Source organism: Gorilla gorilla, chromosome 3, assembly GCF_029281585.2.
Source record: "Gorilla gorilla gorilla isolate KB3781 chromosome 3, NHGRI_mGorGor1-v2.1_pri, whole genome shotgun sequence".
In the NCBI taxonomy this organism is placed as follows: domain Eukaryota; kingdom Metazoa; phylum Chordata; class Mammalia; order Primates; family Hominidae; genus Gorilla; species Gorilla gorilla.
The window spans coordinates 130344835-130362023 of NC_073227.2; the positions used below are offsets into that span (position 1 = coordinate 130344835).

The window sequence follows — 17189 nt, forward strand, 5'->3', positions numbered from 1 at the left end:
AACTTACTTCTTGCAAAATGCCTAAGCTATCATTTATCAAAGCATGCTCTACAAAACTCTAGTTCTTTTTTTTTTTTTTTTTTTTTTTGAGATGGAGTCTCACTCTATCGCCGAGGCTGGAGTGCAGTGGCGTAATCTCAGCTCACTGCAACCTCCGCCTCCTGGGTTTTAAGCAATTCTCTCTACCTCAGCCTCCTGAGTCACCGGGATTACAGGCACCCACCACCATGCCCAGCTAATTTGTATTTTTAGTAGAGACAGGGTTTCCCGATATTGGCCAGGCTGGTCTTAAACTCTTGACCTCAGGTGATCTACCTGCCTCAGCCTCCCAAAGTGCTGGGATTACAGGCTTGAGCCACCGTGCCTGGCCTCAAAACTCTAGTTCTATGGGATTTAATGAGGTTACTTAGGGGAAAAAAACCTTTCGGGGCCAAGTGATTTAGAGATGATGTGTTCAATAAAGTTGAATGAGTTTTTTCTTGAGTGGAATTTCTCAGAACTATTCATATGGTTGTGTGCATCATTACTCTCTAAAGGTGACACAACCCATGTCATTTTTCTGTTTTATTTCCTATGCAGCAGCCCACAGGACTCTTGAATCTATTATTTGTAGTTCCGACCTCTTTTTTTTTTTTTTTTGAGCTCTAGACAAATTTTTTTAAAAAAAGGACTCAGGCATAATGAGTGTCAAGCTGCAAAGATCTGCTATAGAGTTAAACTACAGAGATAATTGACTTAAAACATGGGAATTTATTCATAATATACAAAAAGAAGCAGCTCTGGTGAAGACTGTCTGGCCAAGGCAAGGGAGGGGCTTACAAAGGCAAAGCCACAGAGCTTCACATGGAAGACTGATTTGTTGGTTTAAACAAGTCCTTGCCTTGTAGATTCAGGTTGTCTGGTTCTGGAGGAGCTTCATGCTGCGTCCCAAGTCAAAGTAATACAGCCACAGTTTCACCATCAGGCTGTTTTCTGATGATCTGACCAGTTTCCTGAAGAGCAGTTGCCCTGGTCCTTCTTCTGGGCCATGCTTGCTTGCTGTCTGTACCTTCCAAGCTCCGGGTCCTCTAGTGGGCACATAAAATGCATGTGTTTGGGCTCAGTAAAAATATCCTTATCAAGGCCCTTATAATTATCTGCCTTGTAAGCATGTCTACTTGGATTTCTTGCAAGTGTTTCAGGCTCAAAGAAAATAACTAACCTACCAACTTTCACCTCCCTCTTCCCCAGCTCCTCTCCCTCTAGTGTCATCAACCCAATGAATGGCATCACTCTCTACCGCATCTCCCAAAGCAGAAACCGAGGAGTTGCCTGTTCCTTCATCTTCCTCACTCTCATCCCACGAAATCAGTCTCTGCATCCCAACAATTCTACCCCTTACGATCTAACCACTCTGCCCTTCCTGCAGGTTTCTCTCTCCAGCATCCTCCTGACTAGTATCCCTGTCTCCATTTTCTCTGCTGCAGGGAGCATAATCCCTCAAAAAAGAAGGCCCAGTCATGTCACTCTTTGATTAAAATCCACTGACAATTCCTAATCATCAGTAATTAAAGTGAAGTCTCTTCCTTGGGCTCACCAAGGCTTCTGCTCATTTCTCAGCTTCTTCTCTCACCCTTGTTTATATTACATTCTCTGTTGCAACCATTCTCAAAGATGACTTTCCTTTCATGAGGCACACTTGCTCTCTCCTGCAGCCCAGTCTGCATGCTCAGGAACTCGCCACCTCCGTCCCTTCACCGGCTGTCTCTCCTCATCCTCTGAGAAACAGCTCCAACATGACTTCCTTCAGGAACACCTTCCTTGATCCACTGTGAGCCTAAGTTAGCTGTTCCAGAGAAGGTATTCTCAGGGAATGTGTTCTCAGAGAATTTCCCTAATCATATGACACTTACCATGCTTAGCTGGAGTTGTCTGTCTTTTTATATTCCTTAGTCCTTGGAGGACAGAGAATACAACTTTCCATTGCATTCCCAATGCCTAAACGACTTTAAGAAACAAGAGTTGAAAAAACAAGCAAGCCAGGCACGGTGGCTCACACCTGTAATCCCAGCACCTTGGGAGGCCAAGGCGGGTGGATCACTTGAGGTCAGGAGTTCAAGGCCAGCCTGGCCAACATGGTGAAACCCTGTCTCTACTAAAAAATAAAATAAAATAAAATAAAATGCAAAAATTAACTGGGTGTGGTGGTGTCTGCCTGTAATCCCAGCTATTTGGGAGGCTGAGACAGGAGAACCACTTGAACTCAGGGGGCAGAGGTTTCAGTGAGCCAAGATTAGGCCACTGCACTGTAGTCTGGGCAACAGAGCAAGACTCCGTCTCAAACCCCACCCCCCAAAAAAAAAACCAAGTGAAAAAAAATTCTTTGGCACTCTATCTCCTAAATAATATAATAAGGAATAAGTTTTAAAGATACATAATATCTGAGTACATAGGTTTTTTTGTTGTTGTTTGTTTGTTTCAACTAGAATTTGAAATAACCCATCTAAGTACATGCAACTTCTTGGCTCACAGAGATGCCATAATTATTGCATGGGTACGAAATTATCTGTTCTTGTGATAATTTAAGGGCTTTCCTTATAATATCTCACTTAATCTTTACAACAGCTCTATTAATTAAGTGTGATAATTAGTGTAATATTATAAATTAAAAGTTCTGAGGTTTAGAGATGTCACAATACCCTGTTGAAGGTCACAGGGTGGTAGAATTGGGATTTGAAACCAGGCAGACTGGTAACATGCTGCCTCTCCAAATACACTCTATTATCTATCATTTCATATTTTAGATGTACCTTATTTGTTTTGAGAAGCCTGTAATTCAGCATATCATTATTTATCCATGGCCTTCTGGTAGTTAAGTGTTTCAGTTTGCACAGATCATGGAGTCAAAACCCTATTTCTCTCTCTCTTTTTACATTTTTCTTTAATTTTTTTTTCAATTTCAGAAACTTAAAATCTTTCTCTTTCTCTCTTACTTCTCCCCGGCTGTCCGAAAACAGGCACAGAATGAATCTCACATTTTTTGTTGGCATGATTAAACTTATTAGCCAGATATCCTGGATGCCGTGATACCTACACTATTATACAAATCTCAGAAATAGTGTCGGAACATTTTTGTACACATCTTAATGACAATTATTTCAAGTTCAATTTCTGGGGATTTTACAACTACTTTATTGCTCATAGATATTATGTTGTAAAAGGTCCAAATATTTTTGCTTTTTTCTGTATTCTTTAAATGTAGATTTCAGTTTTAAGCTATAAGAGAGCTTCAAAAGCATATTCTTTGGGAAATGAAGGTTATTTATTACTAACACTGTGTAAAATGCTTTACATTCATTTCATGCACAAAAAGATGGCTGAATTTAATCCTGTGAGTTCATGAAGGATAATTGTCTCCACCTGGAAAGGTACTTGCTTCTGGAAGCAATTAGTATAGCTAAAATTGCCAAGGTGGGAGTCTAATTCATTTTGATTATTTTGTTGCTGGAGTGTCTACTATAAAATCTTGGTTATTTTGAAACCACTGGAAAAGAATCATCCTAAAAAGATAAATATTTAGTTCATATAATTTTAAATTATTAGTTTAAACACATAAAATTCTGTTATTCTTCATGGAAATATTAGTAAAATATGGATTGCTATCTTTCTTAGCATCATTTATAGTTATTGACATTTTCTTAGTGACTAGAGTCACATTTACAAGGATACATGCCATTGCAGCAAGCATAGGACTGGTTTGGGGCAAAGCTGGGTTTGCCCTGACACCAAATGGCTGCCATTTGAAATCTCTTTTAAATACTTGAAATTGCTCTTTATCATTTTTATGTTTTCTTTCTTGCTGCTGGCTCTCACATCTTGCAGGTTTTCACATGCCTGGCTGTGGCCTCTGTTTATTTTCTAACCTGAGGCTTTTTCTTGCCACTTGTTTGTTCAGAAAACCAGATCATTAGTCCTATAGAATTTTTCACTTTCTGGATTTTGCAGATTATATCCCCATGTGTCATTTAACATGTTTCTCTAATTTCCTTGTTACCTATAAACTGGTAGTTTAGGCTTAGAAATCTGATCAGAATCAGATTGTTTTCAAGAATGCTTTATGGGTGGCACTGCAGGTGGTTCTGTGAGCTTCCCCTTTGTACCACATTAAAAGGCACATGGGGCTAGTTCTTATTCTTTTTCGTGATGTTCAAAATTAATTAGCATTTCAGAGGTCACCAGCCTGGTCCAGCCACTGCAAGTTCCCCATCAGCCTTTTGCTTAATTGTTTTAGTAGCTATTGATTATCATTGCCTGGAGCCATTTTTTATTAGAGGCTCAAAGCAATGACATTCTAATTCTGTCACTGTTTATGCATATATTAGCTGGGATTCTTATACAAAGAGGAGCCTTTCCAAATCAGATATATGATTGTCCTGAGGAGGAGGAGCTTTTATAGGAAAGGTAAATTCAGTGTTCGATCCTATTTCTTAATTTACGTGTTTTCAAAATAAAGAGTTAGTGTCCTAACCTTCCAGTATCCTCCAAAGGTCACTTTTCTTTAATCATCTCTATAAAGTCATGGATTTTTAAAAATAATTGACATTTGTATTCATTGTAATTATTACCATTTTGATACTCAAATTGTACTATCTTTCTCTGGAAGGAACCCTGACCTGGAGTTTCTAGTCTGTGTGGGAAATTACCAACTGTCTTGCAGCCATTGACACTGGCAGTCTGGAATGCAAGGTTAAGGCTACATCTGGGCTTAGTAAGAAAGAACACTGGACTCACGCAGCCACTTCTACCATTGGTGAATGTGGGTGGGGTGCGGTGGTGACAATGGTAGTGGAGGCATATACACCTTGTCTTTTTAAAATGTATTTTTAATTATGGATACATAATAGTTGTACATATGTCATACCTTGTATTTTCCATCTTCCTGCTATGGGCAACCAAACTGCCAGAAATGAGGATACAATAAGAAAAGACTCAATGGGCCTAAAGGGCTCTTCTAAGAGTTAAAAGCATTTTATTTATTTATTTATTTATTTTGAGACGGAGTCTCGCTCTGTCACCCATGCTGGAGTGCAGTGGCATGATCTTGGCTCACTGCAACCTCTGCCTCCCAGGTTCAAGCAATTCTCATGTTTCAGCCTCCCAAGAAGCTGGGACTACAGGCACATGCCACCACACCTGGCTAATTTTTGTATTTTTAGTAGAGATGGGGTTTCACCATGTTGGCCAGGCTAGCCTCCAACTCCTGGCCTCAGGTGATCTGCCCGCCTTGGCCTCCCAAAGTGCTGGGATTACAGGTGTGAGCCACTGCGCCTGGCCAAAAGCATTATTTTTAAAGTGCTTTAAAGTTTGTTGATTCATTTACTTTTTAATTCCTAAAAGGGTACAGATGGATATGATACCAAGTGGCTAAATTCTGGCTAGGTGATTTTTTTCTTTTTTTACTGTAATTAGGAATTCCAATAGCACAGAATGGCCATTCTTGTATTTTCTTCCTTGTATTTCTATTACTGACAAGAGTAAACTTCTATACTGTTCAGTTTGAGAAGTTTTTTGAGGAAGTTGAGGCAGTCATTATTGAGAACTCATTAATGATGAAGACAATAAACAAATGAAGCAAAAATATAGCCACGTTTTTATAGACATTTCATAAAACTAACATATATTTTATGTGCATGTTTATATTTATGCAAATGCATAAATATAAACACACACACATAGAATTTTACGTATCTGGTGAAAAGAGGGGGATTACAGTCAAAGGGCTTGGAATAGCATCCCAGTTCTACACTCTATTTTCTATGTGATCCTTAACAGGGCACTATTTCCTAATCTGTAAAATGGAAGATGATACTTGCTCTGCATAGCTCAAGGGCTTGTTATGAAAATGAAATGTGATAATACAAATACTTTACAAAGTGTTATTCAAAATTTTTGTTATGTGCTAAATATTGGGGATGCCAAATATTTAGTTATGACTTTAGAATGACCAAAGTTAATGGGTTTGAATGGAAGAGACTAGAAAGGCTTTGTTGATGAGGTGAGTCTTACATGGAGTTTGAGGTAGACAAAGATGTGATCAGTGGAAAAAACCAGGAAACGGAATCCCAAGTGCATTGTTTCAGAACTGGGCCAGGGTAAAATCTACAGATTCACTGGGCTATAGTAAAGCTCATGAGTGCCTGTGTGCTAGCCAGGCAGTTATTGAAGGTGCAGTTGGTGGTGGACATTAAACTCCATGATTAGGAGCTTTAATTGATCTCAGAGGTAATTAAGCCTCATTGCTCAGCTCTGAGAAGGAGTGTTCTCTGAGGTCAGCAGCAGCATTCTCAGTGCTGGCTTTGGCCTATTTTGAAGCTAAAGAACAGCAGAAGATTAAGGAGATTAAAGAAAATATAACCCTCAATCCTCTGTGTTTTGCCACCACCTAAAATGACCTTTTAAAGTGTTTAGTGTCTGAATTCAGGTCACGTCATCAGCACAACTAGGCAGAGGAGAATAGTGATTTCTTTCCTGCCTATGTCCATTATTGAAGAGTGATTGTGTATTGTTAATAAGCATCACTAAAAGCCATCAGCAGCATGGTATAGTGGAAAAAGTACTGGCTAGCATCTTGTGACAAACTGTTTTGAGTTCTAGCTCTAAGGTTGATTGGAACTTTGAGGAAAAAACAAATAGGGAGTTAGGTTGCAGGTGACATGATCACAGGGTTTTTTTGTGGATGTATTAGATGTTTACTGGGTGCCTATGTTGTAAAAGGCACCATGGTAGGTGTTACTGGGACTATAAATGTGAATAGGGCACATGCCTTATCCTCAGAAGTTTATCAATGGAAAAAAGATGCATATACATAATTGTGGTGGTGACAATGGGGATGATCGTGATAAGAACAGATACAAATCCAGGTGAGAGGTAGTAGAAAGGTATGGGAAAAAAGAAAAATATATACTGGATCTAGAAGAACAAAGCATTTTCTACGCCTGAGACAATAGTTGTTTTCTTCATTAGACAGTTTGATTCTCTGTTACCATACTATAAGCAGTAATTAAGGTTTGATAATCTTTAGAGGTATAAACTCAGAAGAATTTTTCGCCAACATTTAATTCTGTTTATAACTATAGAATTTTTTTAAAAGAGGGATCTCAGTGAATATCTATTTCAACAAGTTTATTTTGTGAATTAGGAAACTTAGGTCAAAGAGATAAAGTGATGTGCTGTAAGAGGAAGAACCAAGACAAAATTCAGTTTCCCTGATTGGTAATCCAGTAATCATCCAGCATGCTGAGTTTGGAAAGATTTTTATACGGCAAAGGAAAGAGTTTTTATAAGAAGCATAGTGTTTCAAGTTTTTGTTACCTCAAGAAAGTGTAGCATTTCAGTGCTATTAAAAGGCCAACTCAAACCTTCCTGGATTTTTGTTGTTGTTAACTTGTACAGTTTGTAAAAATAAAAGTTAAACACATTACTGCTTTTTAAAAAGAAATTTAAAGTGGATGAATTTTGTCTCCAATATTTACAAGTTTCTAATTTTAGTCATTTACTTTTAAAATTTAGGCCATTTTATTTTTAATTTTGCTTAAAATTTTGATAGTTTAAGTGAAGCATATAGAACAAGAAAAATAATGTAACTATACATGTATAATTGGCATAAAAATCATAGGCAAGAAATAAAATTTTTGGAATCAATTATCCATAAGACCATTCAATGTAAATCTTAACTGATTTAGCAGGTAATACTGCAATGGTGTTGAAAGTTGACAAGACTGATTTTGCATTTAATTTTGTAAAGAGATTTGAAAAAACAGGTTCAAAATAACTAAGGAAATAACACAGACTAGCTAAAAGTAATTATTTGTAACTAAGATGAAGGTGTAACGTTTCACTAGTACATTAGGCCAGTGTTTCTGAAAGTGTGGTGTGAAGCAGCCTCCTGACATCATAATCACTCCTGATTCTGTAAAAATGCAGATTCCTGAGCCTCTGATTTACCAAATCAGAATCTCTAGAGGGTGGCATACTCTCTGGTTATCTCAATGTACACTAGGGACATTTTCAAGGGGGCAAGAATATGTTTCTACTGAATCTTACTGTTATTGGTCATGTCTAGTGATGTTAAATAAAATTTATGGGAGGCAACTGATTTAAACTGAGCTCCTGCAATAGGCCCCAACAGACCAAACCAAAATGAAGTCACTCATGCTAAAATTCCACATCAACACACCAAAACTAACTTGTTTATCTGACCCCCTGATGGATCAGGAGAGAGATGATAGCCAAATCCCCAAACAGGTCAGCTTTAACTGGTATCATAAGGAAATCCCATCTGGTTTAACCTTTACGAGGAAAGTAACCTGAAGTAAACTGATGTTAACCAATCCACTATACGTATCATGCTCAAGCAATATCACAAAACTGAATGTGCTGCCACAGCCAGTGTAGCATCTGTCTATTTTTAGACAAGATGTTGCCCAATTCATGAATCCCAAATAAAAGCCAATTTGATCATTTAATTAAATGTGTTGAAATTTTATCTTTTGAGATTTGAAGTAGAAGCAAATGGGTACAGACAAAGGAGACTTCTTTATTAGTAGATAAGCAGATCAGAAAAACCAAGCCTATTTGGAGAACAGTCTCAGGCCCTCTGCCTGCTTTGCTCAGGCTCTTGCTGATTTGTTTCCTGTGTCCTTCCCAGCAATGGTGGTGTTCTCAGCAGTCCTTTCCTTAGGTCCTCAGCTTTTCCCATGATACATCAGCTCTAGCTGATTTTAACAATGCCATGGCTTCAGAATCCATGACCCCAATAGTTTTCCTTGGCCTTCACCTCTTGCCAGACCTCTGGCCTCTGTATCTACCTGCATTCTAGGTATCTGCCCTTACGCTCAAGCTTACTCCTGTATTTCTCATAGTATTTTACAATGGTGCTATTGTTTTTAAAATGGGCAAAAAATAAGGTGCAAAAGAGACAAAAATCTCATTAACTTTTTGGAAACAGATATGCAGTTGTCCCCCAGTATCCGTGGGGGATTGGTATCCCCCAAGATACCCAAATCTGCAGATGCTTAAGTTCTAATATAAAACGGTGTATTTGTATATAACCTAGCCACATCCTCCCATATACTTTAAATCATCTCCAAATTACTTATAATACCTAATACAATGCCTACATCACTTCATTCCTGTGAATTCACGTGCTTGGCATGTGGCAAATTCATGTTTTGCTTTTTGGAACTTTGCTTTGTGGAATTTTTTTTCCCAAATATTTTCAGTCCTAAGTTGGTTGAATCCACAGATATGGAGGGCCAACTGTAGGTGTTACTAGTTTAGCCCTTGATTCTGGCTCTGAAAATCCCAATGGTACAAAATTGACCACTTATTCAATATAGCTGGCTAATTCAACCCAAACACCCAACTCGCTGAACAGATTTTACTGTTTATTATGGAATATTTGGAACACATAGGACACTGGCAGCAGTAACTACAGAAATTTGAGGAGCAGAGATATGGCAATGGTATATATTGAGTCTGAAAGATGTTCATTAAATAATGATGTTAAAAACAGCTAAATAGCTTACATATCTAACCTATAAAAATTACACTTAAAAAGTATTCTTGGCCAGGCACAGTGGCTCATGCCTGTAATCCCAACACTTTGGGAGGCTGAGGTGGGCAGATCACTTGAGGTAGGAGTTCGAGACCAGCCTGGCCAACCCCGTCTCTACTAAAAATACAAAAATTAGCCAGGTGTGGTGGTGTGCACCTGTAATCCCAGCTACTTAGGAGGCCAAGGCAGGAGAATCGCTTGAACACAGAAGGCTGACGTTGCAGTGAGCCAAGATTGTGCCACTGCACTCCAGCCTGGGTGACAGGGGGAGACCCTGTCTCAAAAAAAAAAAAAAAAAAAAAAAGTATTCTTAGGTTTGAATCTGTTTTCATTTCCTAAGCAGATTATTTCATTTGCAGAATATGTGTGCTTTTTTTGTGATAAAAGTACATTAGAATGAAAAAGCTAGTAAGTAGTGTTTAGTATTCGTAACCTAAGAAATGACATCTCCAGCTAATCAGGATGCCCAATCCTGAGAGGTTTTGGAGAAGTAATACAATTGGAGAAAAAAGTGGGCTTCGGGATGCTGGGGAATCTGGGCTCTGGCTAAGTTTGCCTCCGTGAGAGATGCAGCTGCAGACGTTGTAGGGAGGTAAGACCTCTTAAGAATCAGGAAAAGATTTAGCAGTGTCCTCTGTCAAAACATGGCCCCACTCCAAATAAAGCATCTTCTCTTTTAGAGCAGAAACTTCACAAATTGAGGAAAGGAAACTGCAGCAGCACTGTGTGTGGGCAAGACCTCCAGTCACACTTGTGCACGTGTGCAGAGGGATACGCCCTAAGTCGAGACCGGAAGTACTGTGAAGGTAATGGAAGAGTCGCTGCTTGAGGGGAGGAATGCTCAACTGAGCCAGCGGCTTGTCTTCAGTGGGCCAGCCAGAGACTCAGTGGAAAACCAACTTCAAGTCCATTCTCCCCGTCCCCCACACAACCCCTGAAGACTATTTTTTATTTATTTTTTCTTGTTTGTAAAACCTTTATAATACTTTCCTATCTTCATATCTTGTGTTTCTAGATCAAACACTGAGAGGATGCTTAGGGGTTGATATAAGGCAGGGATTCTCTAAGTGGATTCTACCAACCTCTGCGTTTGTGTGCAAAATTTCAGTATGTGTACATTTTTAGGGGAGTGGTTTCATAGGGATCGTAAGAGTCTCAAAGAGTCTGTGACTCCTATCTTATCCCAAGAAGATCTAGTAGGAAGCCTGGGAAACTGAGCCAGGCTGGTTTGTCTAAGAATCCTCCTGTTTTGAGATTCTGGACCAAGTGCAACGAACTCAGGAGAAATACTATGTCCTTTTTCCTGGAAGGTGCAATAGTTTAGTGATGAAAAGAATCCAATGGCTGCAGCACACATACAGTGGAATTAGCTGGGGTGAGACCTCAGGTAAATCCAGCATCTGCCTGTTAATTATAACCCCTTGCTTACATGGGACCAATGGGTGAAAGCCATGGCATAGAGATAGTGAGCTGGAAGGCTGGGGCTTCAGCCAGAATAAAACTGCTGGAGAAGGTTTCCACATTTAGGGAAAGGGCTCTGGTCAGTCTTGAAGGGTGAAGAGCACAATAGGAAATGTCCTAAGCTTGTAAAGAGCTTTCAAGAGTCCCTAACTGAAATGGCATGCTATATCTTTTCAAGGGAAATAATACTACCTTTTTCCCAAGGGTTATTCTAATATGAAAATCTGTATTTGAAAGTATAAGCTGGGCCAGGCGTGGTGACTCACACTTGTAATCTCGGCACTTTGGGAAGCCAAGGCGGGCAGATCACTTGAGTCCCAGAGTTCAAGATCAGCCTGAGCAATGTAGCAAAACCCCATGTCTACAAAATATACAAAAATTATCTGAGTGTTGTGGTGTGCACCTGTAGTCCCAGCTACTCAGGAGGCTGAGGTGGGAGGATCACTTGAGCTTGGGAAGCAGAGGTTGCAGTGAGCTGAGATCGTGGCATTGCATTCCAGCCTGGGTGACAGAGCCAGACTCTATCTCAGGGAAAACAAAAGCATAAAATGTGACAGAATAGAAATGGCTTTTATCATCATTTAATTGACTTATTTTACCCTTTGCTAGAGTATGGAAAACAGACTTTCCATGATCAATTACAGCATATACAAGTGTGAGATACCCTGCGTTGTGATGACTTATTAGTGATAGCACAATTTATTTTCAAAAATAGCCATTTGAATGTATTGTGCTGTTGTCATTGTGCAGATGTTAATGAATGTGCTTTTTGGAATCATGGCTGTACTCTTGGGTGTAAAAACACCCCTGGATCCTATTACTGCACGTGCCCTGTAGGATTTGTTCTGCTTCCTGATGGGAAACGATGTCATCGTAAGTTATAGCAACAAGTATTTATTGCATTAGTTTTCTTCATTTTCAATATGTTTCTAAGGTGGCTATGATCTGGGTTGGTGATCTTCAATCAGCAGTGTGCATCATAATTACCTTGGAGTTTTATTTTGTTTGGCTTTTTAAAACATGGATGACTGCCAGCCTGGGCAACATGGTGAGACCCTATCTCTACTAAAAATACAAAAAAAAAAAAAAAAAACTTAGCCAGGCATGTTGGCCCATGCCAGTGGTCCCAGCTACTGAGGAGGCTGAGGCAGAAGGATCACTTGAACCAGGAGGAGGAGGCTGCAGTGAGCCGAAATCAAGCCACTGCACTTCCTGGGTGATGGAGTGAGACCCTGTCTCAAAAAGCAAAACAAAACAAAAACCATGGATGACTGGACTCTACCCCAGACCTATCAAATCAGAACCTCTAAGGTTGGGAAACAAATCATCTATAATCTATTTATTATAGGTATTTTCCTGTTTCTTTGTCTGTATTACCTTATATTTCATTGTCTATCTCTTTTTTATTTTAATTTTTTAGTTTTTAAAAATAACTATTGGGTACTACATTTCATTGTATATCTCTAAAGGATAGGCATGTAAAAAACATAATCATGATACATTATTGTATCTAAAAAACTTAACTATAATTCCTTCCTATCATTTAATATCCAGTTAATTTTTAGGCATAACCACAATACCATTATTATGCATTAAAAAATTAAGGCTAGGCACAGTGGCTCACACCTGTAATCCCAACACTTTGGGAGGTCAAGGCAGGAGGATCACCTGGCAATATTAGCAACTGATTGCAATAAATTTTTGCAAACCTGATTTAACACTAATCTTGACCTTGTTCTTTATTAATTAGAACTTGTTTCCTGTCCACGCAATGTGTCTGAATGCAGCCATGACTGTGTTCTGACATCAGAAGGTCCCTTATGTTTCTGTCCTGAAGGCTCAGTGCTTGAGAGAGATGGGAAAACATGTAGCGGTGAGTTTATTTGCTTTATTTACCTTTTGTTTGTTTGAAAACATACATTTGCTCAGTGACATCTAAAAATTGATCTTGTTGTCAAGGAATAATTGATTTTCCAATATTGTATACTGAAAGATATTGTTACAACAGATTAACATAGATTTAAATTTAGTGTTTTTGGGTTTTTGGCTTTTTTGTTTTTGTTTAGACAGCATAGTGTCTAACTTATGAGCAAGGGCTTTGAGGCTTGACAGCCCTGAGGTAGCATTACCAGTTACTAGCAGTTCTGATTTTGGTCTAGATACTTGCCCTCCCTTGGTCTTTGTTTCTTCAACTGCAGAGATACTGATACTTGCCACCTTGATTAAATGAGACTTCAGATGCAGAGTGCTTAGTCTGTTTCTTGCACCTAATAAACACCTCTCTACTTTTATCTTCATAGAGACTTAAGTATATAGATAACTGGATGTAACTCAGAATTAGCAGAAGAATTGTGCGTGTGTTTTTGATTTTCTGATAAAACAAAGCCAAGCAGCTAAAAATGTGTGAGAGAAAAAAATTACTAGGAAGAGTTAGACCAGCTGCCAAACTCATCAAATGGATTTTTCATTCTAGACAGCTGCCAGTGCACTTGCTCCTGAACTCATTGGTAGAATAAGAGGACAAGGGCCACTGGAATGTGAAGGATTAACATCCAAGATGTTGGGTTATAGGGAAGGAGGGTAGTGTGACATTTTGATTTTTATCTCTGAAAAATAACCTTGATTGCAGCCATATGAATGATTGTGGAAATGTTTTAAAAAATCAACATATGGGCTGAGTGCAGTGGCTCATGCCTGGAATCCTAGCATTTTGGGAGGCTGAGGCAGATAGATCTCCTGAGGTCAGGAGTTTGAGACCAGCCTGGCCAACATGGTGAAACCCCGTCTCTACTAAAAATACAAAAATCAACCGGGCATGGTGGCAGGTGCCTGTAATCCCAGCTACTTGGGAAGCTGAGGTAGGAGAATTGCTTGAACTTGGGAGGCGGAGGTTGCAATGAGCCGAGAGTGCCATTGCACTCCAGCCTGGGTGAAAGAGTGAAACTCCATCTCAAAAAAAAAAAAAAAAAAAAAAAAAATTAACAAATGGTTGACTCGCCCCCATCCTTTGATGAAAAATAATTATATTTTGGATGACGTAGCATCATTACCAAGCAATTGTTTTTGTAGGTTGTTCCTCACCTGATAATGGCGGATGTAGCCAGCTCTGCATTCCTCTTAGCCCAGTATCCTGGGAATGTGATTGCTTTCCTGGGTATGACCTACAACTGGATGAAAAAAGCTGTGCAGCTTCAGGTTAGTGCTGTGGTTGTCTGGAACTGTGTCCCTGAAAAAAAATTCATGAAAATCTTTTGTTTAGAAAGATGGAAAGTTAACTGCTTATGGTTTTGTATTTTTGAAATGGAAAAAAGCAAATCACATTGTAAATATGAATAATATGAGTAATAACAATATAACTAGTAACCAGGCTTTTAAAGACTATTTCTATTCTTAATTAGCATCCGGCAAAGATTTGCCGTAATATCAGATAGAATATTTTTAGTATATGAGAAAGTCATGACAAGAAGTCTTAAAACACTTTATAGTTAAGAGGCATTTAATAAGTATTTGTTGATTGATTTGATTTTTATCTTTCTACTGAATATAATTATAACACTGACAAATTCTGTCCTTTTTATGTCAAAATTCAATATAAAGTTGTATGCTTCAGCTATTTTTTTTGTCTTCTGATATTACCTCTCTTGCATCCTTCAACAGCCATGGAAATTCTAGATTTATACCAAATTGATTTAATATCTCCTGAAGGTTCATTATGTTTTAAACATATAATGCTCATAATGCTATCATGTAATGATGATCCTGTATACCTTGCCCTAGTGAGACCCCAATACTGTTAACTTCTCAGGGCCTTCATTAATATAGTGTAATCTAAATCCTTAAAATTATCAAGGGTCTTGCTATTAACTCAAATCATTGTGCCTCCCTTTAAGAAGTGCCCAGGCCAGGTAAAGTTACTTATTTGGACATGAAAGTATACAATCTACTAATATTAGTGTTTCAGTATGTGTGAATCAAGAAGATGTATAACCCTAAGACTTGCATCATTTAGCTATGGTGTTGGTTATTTAACGCTGTCTCTTTCTGTAAGTAAGCAGCTTTTAAAAGCAAATACCTGGAGAGGGAAGAAACCAGAGATGAAATTCTGGCAATATGTCACCTCCTGGAAGAGGACAACCTCTTGCCTGTCTTCACCTATACCACACTAGAGGGAAATTAAGAAAACAAGTACTGTAGAAATTGGGTAAAAAGGTACAGTGAAAGGGAAGAGTCAGAGATGCCTCTTAGTTTCTAAGGCACGTTTTAAATTCAGCCATATTTGAAATTTGGTTAACAGGACCACAACCATTTTTGCTGTTTGCCAATTCTCAAGATATTCGACACATGCATTTTGATGGAACAGACTATGGAACTCTGCTCAGCCAGCAGATGGGAATGGTTTATGCCCTAGATCATGACCCTGTGGAAAATAAGGTATGGTTTTGTTACTTGAACAGATGTGGACATGCTTTAAGGACAGAGTAGAGGATTTTATCCTAACAAATGACCTGGCCTACTTGAAAATCCTCTGCTAAGCTCTGAATGATTAGGCACAGAACAAGTTAAATATAGATATTGGAGTAACACTTGAGAAATTTTAAGGACTTTTTTGCCATCATAATGCTACCCTAGTCCTTGCTACGATTAGTCGTTTTATTGGAAATGATCACACAGGATTTTCAGTTTAGCTTCCTCTTTGGAGATGAGGATGGGAGACTAGCACAGTGTCATGCATATAGAAGGAGCTTCATAACCAGGTTTTTTATTACTTGCTGGTAGTGAGAGGAGTGGGAGGTTGAGTTTGGGGCATAGGAAGTATGGATTAGTAATTTGTGTTTTACATATGTCTTTTGAGGGAGGAGATTCAGTGACCTCTTAACCATGAAAATCAGGGAATGTAAGTTTTATAGCTCATGTGAGAATGGCAATCTAACTAATAACATTATTTACATAAACATTTTATGTAAGTTTTGTGTGTAACTTAGAATTTCTGTATCAGCTGGCCATTTGATCTCTAATTTCTTAGTTGTATCTGTGCTAGGTCAGAATGTGCTTGAAATGATGTTACAGTGTCTTTTGGAGATTAATCACCCAATAATGATACATTTATATAGTTATTAATTACCCTGCATAATTATTTAGTTATTACTATGTGGTACATTAATTCCTAGACTTTCAAACTTTGGGCTTTTGTTTCTTCCTGATTTGAAGCAGTCTGGTAAATGGCCAAAAGAAACAAAGTGAAGCAAATTGATTCTATATTTAATAGGTATGGATTGGTAGCCAAATAGAAGTATTTTTGTAAATTAAAGTTTTGCAATTGAACACTAGCAAACAATTCTTTTCCCTGACCTGAATCTATATGGTTCCATAGAACAGTTACAATAACAGAAAAAAATAATTAATAGAAAAAAGACAGTTCAAGATTCATTTATTACCAAACTAGTTTTATTCCTGCAGAATCAGTATTCTTACAACAAGTGAATGTGGAGACCTAGAATGAATTTTAAGTCAGGTGGCTGGTTTTTGTTTCTTGGGTTAATTTTCTTATTTTCTTGCTACTCAAATTGTGATCTTTGAGCCAGCAGTGTCAACAACACCTGGAGATTATTAGAACTGCAGTCCTCCAGGTTCCCCCCCTGACCACTAAATCAGTATCTGCATTTTAACAATATTATCAGGTGATTCTTATGCACATTAGAGTTTGAGAAGCACAGTGCCAGTGGAGTGAAGTACCCCTATTTGTATTTATGAAACATAACCTTTTCTATTTCATTTAGAAAGAAGAGTAACCCATTATTTAACGACTTACCATTTTCTGAATAGTCTCATTATTGATTGTAAGTTTATGTACACATGTGTACTCACAGTTAAAATTCTACAATGCTTTCATTAAATTATCAACTGACCCATATCTTTAAAAAATATATATATATACATTTTAAATTTTTATAGGTTTAGGGGTACAAGTACAGTTGTCTTACATGGATAGATTGTGTAGTGGTGAAGTCTGGGCTTTTAATTTACCTATCACCTGAATAGTGAACATTGTTCCCATAGGTAGTATTTCACCTGTTACCCCCCCGCACCCTCCCACCCTTGCAGTCTCCAATGTCTGTTATTCCACTCTGTATGT

The 17189-nt window shown here is 38.3% G+C and overlaps 1 protein-coding gene across 3 annotated transcripts in view; it reads left to right on the forward strand.

Moving 5' to 3' along the window:
• EGF (epidermal growth factor) overlaps positions 1-17189 on the forward strand; it is a 101135-nt gene that overhangs the window by 36228 nt on the left and 47718 nt on the right. For all 3 annotated transcript variants that reach the window (XM_019026088.4, XM_019026089.4, XM_055385738.2), the window contains exons 6-10: positions 10276-10401; positions 11807-11929; positions 12807-12929; positions 14126-14251; positions 15351-15487. In XM_019026088.4, coding sequence (XP_018881633.3) covers positions 10276-10401; positions 11807-11929; positions 12807-12929; positions 14126-14251; positions 15351-15487 — 635 coding nt within the window. The remainder of the gene's footprint in view (positions 1-10275; positions 10402-11806; positions 11930-12806; positions 12930-14125; positions 14252-15350; positions 15488-17189) is intronic.